The sequence below is a fragment of the Rhincodon typus genome, chromosome 16 (assembly GCF_021869965.1).
Source record: "Rhincodon typus isolate 14 chromosome 16, sRhiTyp1.1, whole genome shotgun sequence".
In the NCBI taxonomy this organism is placed as follows: Eukaryota; Metazoa; Chordata; class Chondrichthyes; order Orectolobiformes; family Rhincodontidae; genus Rhincodon; species Rhincodon typus.
In genome coordinates this window covers 55,927,634-55,940,285 of record NC_063347.1, presented here as the reverse complement: position 1 = coordinate 55,940,285, position 12,652 = coordinate 55,927,634, and the positions used below count along the sequence as shown (strand labels likewise).

At 41.7% G+C, this 12,652-nt stretch overlaps 1 protein-coding gene across 5 annotated transcripts in view; it reads right to left on the bottom strand.

Moving 5' to 3' along the window:
- nprl2 (NPR2 like, GATOR1 complex subunit) overlaps window positions 1-12,652 on the bottom strand; it is a 36,400-nt gene that overhangs the window by 20,401 nt on the left and 3,347 nt on the right. For all 5 annotated transcript variants that reach the window (XM_020529107.2, XM_048606580.1, XM_048606581.1 and 2 more), the window contains 4 exons: window positions 11,400-11,568; window positions 10,931-11,039; window positions 5,373-5,509; window positions 1,532-1,629 (listed from right to left, as the gene is read on the bottom strand). In XM_020529107.2, the coding sequence (XP_020384696.1) occupies window positions 1,532-1,629; window positions 5,373-5,509; window positions 10,931-11,039; window positions 11,400-11,568 (513 nt within the window). The remainder of the gene's footprint in view (window positions 1-1,531; window positions 1,630-5,372; window positions 5,510-10,930; window positions 11,040-11,399; window positions 11,569-12,652) is intronic.

Sequence of the window (12,652 nt, the reverse complement as noted above, 5' to 3'; positions counted from 1 at the left end):
TCAGGACAATTGATGGGATAGAAAAGAGGGTGCCATATCCAGAACCTAACCCATGCCTATACCTGTCCTGGGAGTGTTTGATGGAATTTTACACTATATCTGACATCAGCTGCATCTGCCCTGGGATCGCACACTGGGAATGTGTGGAGGGGACTTTACTCCATGTATAACCGATAGTGTATCTACCCCTGGGAGTGTTTGATGGCAACTGAGCAGAAGGAGCTTAACACCAGATCTGACCCAAGCTGTATCTATGAGCGTCTGATAGAACAGTGTAGAAAGATAAAGCTTTACTTTGTATCCAACTCACGCTGACCCTAGCCTGAGAGTGTTTGTCTTCCTGTCACATGCAGATTCCAGGCAATACCTGAACTGACAGTGCATCCTAAAAACAGAAAAGTACTTGATTTAAAACCTCTTAACAAGTCTCACTTTGATCAGCACATTGAAAACACAACATAGAAACAAGGACAGAAAGGCCAGGTACACTGAAAAGGTGCTGGTAAAATGTATTAAATGAGGTGACTTTCCCTTTAAAGCTCTGTTGGTCTAACTGTAGCTAATCCGAAAGGTAACGTGGAACAAACTAGTTCAGTCATAGAAGCCTGCAGAGTTTCTTGAACAACAGAGGTTTATTACAAAGAATACAAAAACAAAACCAAGCTATCTAAATATAGAACACAGTTTGAAAGCTCATAAAACACATAGCAGAACAAAAGCGTCATCTTGTTTTCCAATACTATTCAATACAGGAACACAGATCTGACAAATATCCCACAAAATTACTTTTGAAGCATAAACACACAACTCATTTAAAAGGAACCTGGATCAGCACTTGAAACACTGTAATCAGCAAGGCTACCATCCAGGAATTCATAAGTGGGATTAAAATGACCGACTAATTTATTCAGCCAGTGTAGACACGATGGGCTGAATAGCCTCTTTCTATACTGTATTTTCTTTTACAGTTTGCTGTCAGATCTTCAAGTTCAACTTAACTGATTCTCCCCAGTTCTTACCTGTGAACCGTGAAGTCTTTTTGCATAAATATTCTCAAAACTGATGTCTTGGTCTTTCTCAGCTCCTAATAACCTACAGATTTCTAGCCAAACAATCTGGGTCTGGAAATTGCACAACTAGAGAGTTACTTGTACTTTCCCTCAACTGTTCTATACTCATTTCTATGAGAGAGACTGTACTTGCATCTCTTAAAATGTCCTAAAAACTTTCAATCTATGGATTTTCTAAGCTAAAATCAATCCTCGATTATCCTGACCCAAAAATATGCTAATGGCCTTTTACCCCACAAGTTGTAATCTGCCACAGTAAAAAAAATTCATTAACATTCCAGGAGTCCTGCTCTTTGAAACGTACTGGATTAGGTTATAGTTCCAGAAGGGCTGTCTTGTCTAGTTATTTTTTAAACCTTTCAGAATAGTAACTGGTACCATATGCCACTATATTAAAATCCAAACTCCAGAAGTTATATTTTTATGAGACACCTTTCATCATACTGCTCAGTGCTACTCACAGTAAATTCTGCACTGCAATCCGCACCAAGTTCAACTCCACGTCTGCCTCAGCAGAGATCTTCTGGATATGACGGAATCCATCAATGTATGGCAAAATCTGAAGGATACAAAATCAGCCAACACTGAGCATAAAAACACTATTACAGCTGTTCAATCAAAGTCATCACTGAATAATTGCTGTCCATTTGACCAGGCATTAGTGGTGAAGCAGGCTCAAGGGGCAGCTCTTGCTCCTTTTTATAATGTTCCTGCATTACTTTACGTATGCAGTGGCGTCTCTAACAGCCTGTCATAGGATACATTAGCACATTTCTGTACAGATGCAAAAGGTGAAACATTGCCATGTGATTTGGTTGAAGCAGATAAAGCTGACATTTTTAACAGAGGCTTGATGTATGCACGATGCACATGACACAGGCTGTGTCTCATCCGCTGGTTACAGTGATACGGCAGAAACCACAAGGTCAGCCACTCACTGAAACTGAGTGATTCCCCATGACAGCTTGGTGCTTGATTCATTCAAAAACAGGGTGACATACTCATGTAACAGCAAAAAATGGCAAAACATTAAGTTGTGTCTTCAAATCACATGGTATTTACGGACGTGGAAGGCCTTAGTTTGCTTGTCCAGAAAGATCTCATTGTCCCACAAATTGAAGCATCCATTACTTCTTGAATGATTCCAGAATTTATACCTCCACTATGCTGGAGTCCTTCTGTGTGTTGGTCACCGTGTCTGAATAAGAATTTCCAGTTATGAGCTTCTTAACTACTGTTTCTACCTACTGACTTGTATTTATATAGCACCTTAATGAACCATCTCACATTAACATCATGAAACAAAGTACAACACCAAGTCACATACGGATATGTTAAATCAAATGACCAAAATAGAGTGTCTTAAAGGAGGAAGGGGAGGTACAGGGGTATAGGAATAGTATTCCACAGCTTGGAGGCTTGGTATCCGAAGGCTCATTACCAATTGTGGAATAATTATAAGGATGGCCAGAATTTGAAGAGTGCAGATGTCTCAGAGGGTCTAGAGTGGGTCACAAAGATAGAGAAGGGCAAGGGATAGGCAGTTGGAAACCAAGGAGAATTTTAAAGTCAAGATGTTGCTTGATGAGGAGCCAGTGTAGGTCAGCAAGTACAGGGATTATGGGAAACAGAATTTGCAGAGAGTTAAAACACGAGCAGCTGTCTTTTGGATTAACTCAAGTTTACACAGGGCAGACCAGTCAGGAACACATTAGGAAGTCAAGTCTAGAGATAATGAGGAAACAGGAAATATTATGGCACTGGTATGAGATTAAAGCTTACCTTCGATAAAATGTGACAAAGTTGCCAGAGAGAGGGATGGCATTGGTAATTAGGGAATGGAGTTTGGAGCAGAACCAAAACTTCCAGCTTCCCAGTGTTTAACTGGAAGAAGTTTCTATTTATCCTGTACTGGATGTTGGATTAGCATAAGACCATAAGATATAAGAGCAGAATTTGGCCATTCACCCCATAAAGTCTGCTCCACCATTCGATCATGGCTGATGTTTCTCAAACCCATTCTCCTGCCTTACTCCCGTAACTTTTGATCCCCTTACTGATCAAAAATCAGTCTGTTTTAAATACACTTACTGACGGCCTCCACAACCTTCTGCGGCAATGAGTTCCACTCATTAACCAACCTCTAGCAGGAGAAATTCCTCCTCATCTCAGTTCTAAAGGGTTGTCCCTTCAAACCAAGGCTATGCCCTCCGATTCTAGGGGCAGCACAGTGGCTCAGTGGTTAGCATTGCTGCCTCACAGCAGCAGGGACCCGGGTTCAATTCCACCTCGGGCAACTGTCTGTGTGGAGTTTGCACATTCCTCCCACAGTTTGCGGTTTCCTCCCACAGTGTAAAGATGTGCAAGTTGGGTGAGCCATGGGTAATGCAGAGTTTCAGGGATAGGGTAGGGGGATTGTTCTGGGTGAGATGATCTTCAGAGGGTTTGCATGGACTCGTTGGGCCAAATGGCCTGTTTCCACACTATAGGAATTCAAAAAAAAAAGATTCTAGTCTCTCCTACAGTTGGAAACATCTTTTCCACATCCACTCTGTCCAAGCCCCTCAGTGTTCTGTAAGTTTCAATGAGATCCTCCACTCATCCTTCTAAATTCTGAGTAGAGACCCAGAGTCCTCAACTGTTCGTCATATGAGAAGCACTTCATTCCTGGGAACATTGTTGTGAACCTTCTCTGGATCCTCTCCAAGGCCAGCACATCCTTCCTCAGATACAGGGCCTAAAAGTGCTCTTAATATTTCAAATGCGGTCTGATCAGGGCCTCGTACTCCTGAGGCTGTACATCTTCTAGCCCTCTCAAAACAAATCCAACTGAACCTGCATGTTAACCCTAAGAGAATCCTGAACTAGAAGATGATCAGAGGATTAGATAGGGTGGACAGTGGGAGCCTTTTTCCTCAGATGGTGATGGCTAGCACAAGGGGACATAGCTTTAAATTGAGGGGTGATTGATATAGGACAGATGTCAGAGGTAGGTTCTTTACTCAGAGAGTAGTAAGGGCGTGGAATGCCCTGCCTGCAAAAGTAGTAGACTCGCCAACTTTAAGGGCATTTAAATGGTCATTGGATAAACATATGGATGATAATGGAATAGTTTAGGTTAGACGGACTTCAGATTGGTTTCATAGGTCGGCGCAACATCGAGGGCCGAAGGGCCTGTACTGCGCTGTTATGTTCTATGTTCTATGTTCTAGGACTCCTAAGTTCCTTTGTGCTTCAGATTTCTGAAGCATTTCCTCATTTAGAAAATAGTTCATATGTCCATTCTTCCTGCCAAAGCACACAGCCTTACACTTTCCCACATTGTATTCCACCTGCCACTTCTCTGTCCACTCTCTTAGCCTGTCCAATTCCTTCTGCAGCCTCCCCACTTCCTTAAAAATACAACCAACCTGTTCCTCCACCTACCTTTGTGTCATCTGTAAACTTAGCAACAACACTCTCAGTCCTTTCGTTCAGATCATTAATATATAACATGAATCTGATAATTTAGCAACAATGGAGGAGTTGAGATAGGTGGTGATGAGGTGGTTTGGGTGTGATCAGTGCACTTGAAGACTAACATTGTGTTGTTGAATGCATCACCAACATGGAAGGAAAAAAGATAGATCTTTGGAACACACCAAAGGAAATGATGTGAAATCAGGAAGAAAAGTTATTGCAAGTCATCATCTAGATAGATAGGTAATTAGATAAGAATGAAACCATGAGTGCTGTACAACAGTGAAGAATGGCTCTAGAGCAGGAAGGTGTGTTGAACTGCGTCAAAAGCTGCAGACAGGCCAAGAAGGATGGTGAGGGGTGGTGGAGGAAGTCAACTTTTGTTGTAGTCACATAGGATGCCATTTGTAATTTTAATAAGAGCTGGTGTGGCACTATGGTGAAGATGAAAACCTGACTAGAAATACCTTCTGTATTTTGATTTATATCCCAGATTGCCTCTCGCATAAGACTGCTTCACAGACAAAGGCTTTCTATAACTCAAACTTCCCCAGTGTCTCTCATAATCCAGACATTAAGGATTAGTCCCAAGCCTCTCCAAGAACCTTCAATGGATGGATGTTCTCCTTTCCCATTGACTGCTACTCAAGGAATGGGAGTCTGACCAGAGCAGTGTATATTTCAACTACAACTTCTACTAACATTCTGAATGTCCAGGTAAGGGAGTAGTTCTTTGACCCTAGAGATTCTTTTGGAAAGTATACACTTCTGGCAGAGTCAGGTTTTCACATATTTACAGCATTCAGACACAACATACCGTTCTACTTATGACCTCCCTCTCACCTGCTGTGTAGTCAGATCCCAGTGGATTTTAATAAAATCTTCTTTACATTCAGTGAATACTGGAACATCATACTCTTGCACCACAGGCTGGTCTCTCCGTTGGGTGATCACCTTCAGGTGAATGGTGTTGGATTCATCTACAAGAGTGACAAATCAAACTTACTTAGAACACGGCACCGCACAACTCCATCTCCAACAGCACCAGGTACCAACCAGAAAATAGGGTTAGTTCTTTCCAACATTCAGCTTTGCCATTCCACCTCCATGGGAGCCTCGATAGTTAATTAGTTTCTAACTGGAAAAAGTCAGTAAAATGGGGTTAAGAATCCACAATATGATTCTCTGTTAACTGACCTCTGAAGTAGCCTAGCAAATTAGTCAGTGGCATTAAACCAAACCACAACAAAGAATAATGAAGATGGCAGTGACTCAAGGTGGTGGCCAATTACAACATTTTCAAAACAAATAAGCAAATAAAGCAGGCAATGTGCTGTAGGTAGACCACTAAATGCCCTAAGGGAGGGCATTCCAGGACACTGACCCAGCAAGTGAAGGAACGGCAATATATGTCCAACTCAGGACGGTGAGTAGCTTGGAAGAGAACTTGCGGATGGTGGTGCTCTCATTTATCTGCTGCCCTTGTCCTTCTAGATAAGTGGCCATGCATTTGGAAGGTGCTTTCTAAGGATCCTTGGTTAGTTTTTGCAGTGCATCTTGTAAATAGCACACACTGCCGTTACTGGGCACTGGTGGTGGAGGAAGAAGAATCTTGTGGATGTGATGCCAACCAAGAAACCTGCCTAGTCCTGGATGGTGTCAAGCTTCTTGAGTGTTGTTGGAGCTGCATCCACCAAGCAAGTGGGGAGTATTCCATCACACTACTGACTTGTGTCTTATAGATGATGGATAGACTTTGGGGAATAAGGAGGTAAGTTACTTGCCACAGTATTCCTGACCTCTGACCAACTCTTGTAGCCATTGTATTTATATGGTAAGTCTACTTGAGCTTCTGGTGAAAGGCAACTCCAGGATGTTGATAGTGGGGGATTCATGAATGTGAACACATTGAATGTCAAGGGATGGTGGTTAGATTGTCTCTTACTGGAGATGGTCATTGCCTGGCACTTCTGTGGCATAAATGTTACTTGCCACTTGTCAGCCCAAACCTGGATACTATCTAGATCTTGTTGCATTTGAACATGAACTGCTTCAGGACATGAGGAGTTGTGAATGGTGCTGAACACTGTGCAATCATCGACGAACATCCCCACTTCTGACATTTTGATAGAGGGATAGTCATTAATGAAGTAGCTGAAGATTGTTGGGCTTAGGACACTATCCTGAGGAACTCCTGCAGAGATGTCATGGAGCTGAGATGACTGGTCTCTAACAACCACAGCCCCATCTTCCTATGTGCCAGGTATGACTCCAACCAAAGGTGAGTTTGCCCCTAATTCCCATTGATTCTAGTTTTGCAAGGGCTCTTTAATGCCACACTGGGTCGAATGTGGCCTTGATGTCCAGGGTGCTCACTTCACCTCTGAAATTCAGTGCTTGAATCAAAGCTGTAATGAGGTCAGGAGCTGAGTGGCTGTGGCAAAACTCAAACTGGGTGTCAGTGAGCAGGTTATTGCTGAGCAGGTGCTGCTTGATAGTTCTATTGGTGATATCTTCCTTCATTTTACTGATGATCAAGAGTAGCAATATTTGGTTCGGTTGGATTTGTCCTGCTTTTTGTGTGCAGGAAAACCTGGGCAATTATCCATATTTTCAGGAAGATGCCAGTATTGTAACTGTACTAGAACAGCTTGATTTGGCTGCTTATGCTGTTTGGCATGTAAGTAGTCCTTGTTTGGTAGCTTCATGACATTGACACCTCATTTTAAAGGAAACCTGGTGCTGATCCTGGCATGACTTCCTGCTCTCTCCATTCAGCCAAGTTGATCTTGATGTTAATGGTTGAGTGGGGGATATGCCAAGCCATGAGGTTGCAGATTGTGCTGGAGTACAATTCTGCTGCTGCTGATGGCCTAGTTTTGAGTTGCTAGATCTGTTCGAAGTATGTCCCACGGTGGAAATGCCACAAATCACAAAGCGGTGTATTCTCAATGTTAAGGCGGGACTTTGTCTCCACAAGGTGGTGGTGCTACCATGCATCTGCTGTCCTTGCACTGTTAGATGGTAGCAGTCACAGGTTTTGGAGGTGCTTGCGAAGGATCCTTTTTGGTGAGGTACTGCAGTATATCTCACGGATGGCATGCCTTGCCGCCACTCTGTCAATGGATGGAGAAAGGATGTTGAAGGAGAGGACAGGTTACCAGTCAAGTGGAATGCTTTGTCTTAGATGGTATTGAGTTTCTGGAGTGAGGCTGGAGCAGCATATGGATGAAGTTTTTGCACCTATTGGATATCCTGAGAAAGGAAAACCCAGCTGACATGAGATAAAATTACGATTGTTAAATTAAAGGGAGGCAACCTCACTTAAATAATATTTAAATGATCTATCCATCTCCCACGTGAGCAGACAGGTCACCAGCTTTTCGTCTCACCTCTGTCAGGAATGGTAAAGGGCAAGTCGGGCTCCTATTTCAGCATTTTGAAATCCTAGCCTGTTGACCCGACCTAATTTCACCCATTTTTGAGAGTGCGAATTCAGCTTTAGCCACTCTTAGTTTGTCCCATCTATTAAAATGAAGCCAAACAGAATACAATAATAGTAAAATTGACAGGTAAAATATATGACACAGACCAGGACTCTCACGGTTCAATGTGCTCCAAGAACACTAAATAAATTAGATGTCAATGTACCTAGCCAACTTGCCTAGGGGTTAAACAAGTTCCCAGACACGGAAGGTGAAGAGAAATCTAAGTGAGTAACCAGCATTAAAAATGCTTTGCGACCAACTGCTCAATAAATACTTGATTATGATTAAGATAGTAGTGCAGTTTTAACATTCCAATTATAACATCCCCACAAAACAGGAGGAATATACAACAGGCACAGCATAAAATGAGCAGCAGTTGAACTGTATGAAACATGGGCCACTCCCACACTACTCATAAATCAACACCAGATGTGTGACTACCAATCAAGAGTACAAGGCAGCAGCAAGGCAAAACAAAAACAAGGACTGGTTGTAATCTTCGAAAATTTCCAAGAAAGATCCCAGTGTACTGTAGAAATGCAACTGTAATCTCTGTTCAAAGATGGTGGAAGACAGAAAGCAGCCAAAAATACTGGCTCTATTTTGGCCATTTGGATTATCATCTTTCATTGGGAAAATACTAAAATTTATTCTTAAAGAAGTGGTGTAATTGAATTTCCAAAGGCATTCAAAACTATGCCACATGGAGAGTTATTACGCAAAAATAGAGTTGATGGTTTTGGGGGTGGTCTATCAGCATCAGTCCTGTATCGTAGCCACGTTTGTTGACGATATGAAGACGGACAGGAAAGCAAGCAATCAGAAGGATACAAACAGTCTGCAACTGGATACACGTAATTTTAGTGAGTGGGCAGTAACTTGTCGGATGGACTATAATGTGGAAAGATGAGCTTGTGCTGTTTGGCAGGAAGAATAGAAAAGCAGAATATTATTTGCAAAAAACTACACAATGCTGCAGTTCAAGGGAACTCTTGCTACAACTATACAGCACATTGATGAGCTCACAACTAAAAGTATGCTAAAAAGTTTTGCTGTCCTTTTGGAAGGGGGAATATACTTGTACAGGAAACAGCATAGAGGAAGGTCGCTAGGTTGATTCCTGGATCAACCTTATTTGGAAAGTTTGAGCCAATGCTAATTTGAGTCTCTAAGAATGAGGGATGACCTTGTTGCAATGTATAAGATCCTGGATAAAAGTTTTGATGTTCCCTCTTGTGGGGGAACTTAGAACTAGGGAATGCAGTTTAAAGATAAGGGGCTTCCCATTTCAGATGAAATTGAGGAGGAATTTATTCTCTAAGAAGTTCAAAGGCTTTGGAATTTTCTTCCATAGAGAACAATGGAGCCTTAGTGAGTGAATAGGCTGGGTTTCAGCAGCAGATGAGCTGAAGTAGGGGCAAAGTCATGTAATGTTCAGGAGGTGGAGATGGGCATTCTTAATGATGGTTTGGATGAGTGGTTGGAATTTCATCTTGGGATTAAAATGGCACTGAGGATGTGAAATATCCAGTACAGCAGAAGACAGACAGATGTAATAGCAGATCATTTAGAGATTCATAATAAAATCAACTAGAGTCAGCACAGGTTCACAAAGAAAACATGCCTGACAATTTTTTAGAGGTGGTAACAAGCAGGGATAGATAAAGCGGAATAATGAATTTGGATTTCCAAAAGACATTTGATAAGGTACAACGTTAAGACTACCTAATAAGATAAGAGCTCACAGTTTTGGGGGCAGTATATTAGCATGAAGAGAGGAATGGCTCACTATTAGAAGACAGAGAGTTGAGATAAAGGGGACATTCTCAGGATAGCAAGCTGTAACTAGTGGGGTGCCACAGGGATCTGTGGTGGGGCCACAATTATTTACAACATACATTAATGACTTGGGTGAGGGAAGTGAATGTACTATAACCAAGGTTACGGATGGCATAACAACAAGTGAGAAGACAAGTGGTGAGGGTAACACACAAGAGTCTACAGAGGGACACAGACATGTTAAGAGAGTGGGCCAAACACTGGCAGATGGAATATAATGTAGGGAAATGTGAGATTTTACATTTGGTAGAAAGAACAGAAAAGACTAGGCAGAGTACATGTAGATAGGTTGCTACCATTTGTAGGGAAGTCTAGGACCAGAGGACACAATCTTTGAGTACAGGACAGAGATGAGAATGACATTTTTCTCTCTCAGGTGGTGGTCAATCTTTGGAATTTTTTTATCACTAAGGGCTGTTGATACTGCGACATTAATAATATTCAAGGCTGTAATAGACTGACATATGATTAATAAGGGAATCAAGGGTTATGGCGATAAGACAAAGTGGAGTTGAGGATTGAATGGTGCAGCATACTCGATGGGCTAAATAGTCTACTTCTATTCCTATTTCTTATGGGATCAAGTCAGTGGTTTAGGAATAGAGTTTGGGATAAGGAGGAAAGACAATGGCTTCAATCTTTCCAATATTTAGTTGGAGGAACTATCTGTCTGATGGAGGAGGATCGCATGGCCAACCATATCAAAGGTTGCAAAAAGACCGAGAAGGATAATAAGGGATAGTTTATTTTCGACAACCAAACAGATGTCATTTATGAGTTTCATAAGTGCTGCTTTAGTACTATGTTGGAGGCAGAAACCTGATACAAGACTTTCAAAAATGGAGTTCCAGCAAAGCTGAGCATGGATTTGGGAGTGGATAGTAGCCTGCAGGAGCAAAAGGGCCAGAATTTTTTTACGGCAGATTTGAAGGAGGAGAGGTAGTATCTGAGGACAAAGAATTATGAACAATGGATCTAGGGCCAATAAAGGAACCTTGGTGGTCAGCAGTTTAGTGGGAATAGAATCAAGGAAGTAGGACACTACACAAAGAGCCCAAGTACTCACGTATGTACCTATTGGTAACGAGCACTCTCCACGGGCATTCAGCTCTTCCAGAATAATGGTCATTAGCGGGACTAATTTCTGTTTGCTGTCCTCATTTGAGATGAAACCGCTCTCCAGCTGGAAAAAGAAAGCTCTTTTCATAAATCAGATTATGTAATATTAAATTAAGCTGCTTCATCTAATCCTAAATGCCACCAAATTTGCTTCCTTATTCGACAGCTTATTGATAACAGAGCGGAGATTTTCATTACACTGCTTTGAGCTAATGCTTCAATTTGCCAAGGCCTCAGGTTGAAGCTCAGTGCACTAACCCATTCAGCTGATTTGTTTCACATTACTAATTCTAGTCAAAAGAAGCTGTAAACATTTCACATCCTTGAAATTTTCAGATGTGTCTAGGATTGCTTTGAAGACGAGCAAGTTTCAAGAGAGATGGCTCCTAGAGGTTGAATAGCCTTTGCTCTGTGCTGTTCTTACCTCCAGTGTAGTGAGGTAGCCTGCCAGCTTTTTAACGATTGGCTCCAAAGAGCAAGTCTTCGCTTTTGCATCACAAACAAAGCCCAGGTTGAACAGTAATGCATTGCGGACATACTTCTTGTGTTCTATGCACACGGGGCAGCCAATTAGCTTCTTATCCATAGAAGTACTTCACAACATAGAAAAAAAACTGATTAACAAAAATATAGACTTACAGCAAAAAACATTCACAATTTTCTTTATATGGTGCAGAGGAGAAGGAAGAAGCAATCTTATACAGGATATGTAGATTTCCACCTTTACTATGGGATCTAACAAGTCATACCAGCTGCCTTAAGTTTGATGGCCTCTACCTATTTCATCACTGTTTATTTTGTGCTCTGTGTGGGTCACAAAAGATCCCCGGCCCTATTTGACCAGCAGAGCATATCCTGGCCAATATTAACCCGTCGAACAACATCACCGAAAGAATATTTTAGTCATTTGCAAAGCTGTCTGTAGGGGCACGCTGTGAAGAAATTGGCTGCCGTGATTCCACGTTACAACACTGACTGTACCTGAAGGTAATTTGTTGACTTTGGAGCAATTTAGACAATCTGAGGCCACAAAAGGCACTATGTAAGTACAAGTCTTCTGTTTTAAGGTTAACAGCAGCTCCTAGTTCAGTGGTAATGCTAAGAATTAAATTTAACTTGTTAAAATGCCCAAGCACCACAATGGATGAATCCAGCAGCCTCTGCTCCAGCATCTCCAGGGTCAGAAGTGTTGGCTGCAAATACAAAGGTAAATTTTTCACTTCTGGTGGGCAGCAGACACAGTGCTTAGCCTGCTCATACAGACCAGCAAAGGAATCCTCAACCACTGGCCTAGAAAGACTGTCTCCAATACTCAGGAAAAAAAACTGGCCACACCAAAATAAAGCCAACATTTGTAATTTTAATACAACTTGTGCCAACAGTAAAATCATCAGAACTACAGAGGAGAAATTTTACTTGGAGCAGCACATTACAACCTGAAAAGCACTGTTTGAAAACTTGGTGGAAGAAGATTCAATTGTGGAAGTAATTGTGGGTCTACAGAAAAGGACAGATGAGAAAGAGCAATTGGATAGCTCTTACAAATAAAACAATATAAGCACAATGGGGCTGAATGGCCTCTTGCCTTGTTATTTGATTCTAACTTGCCATACTGCTGTTTATTTGTTGGCATAAGTACTGGGGAAAATATACACTTCAGGAGCTCCAGCTTATCAT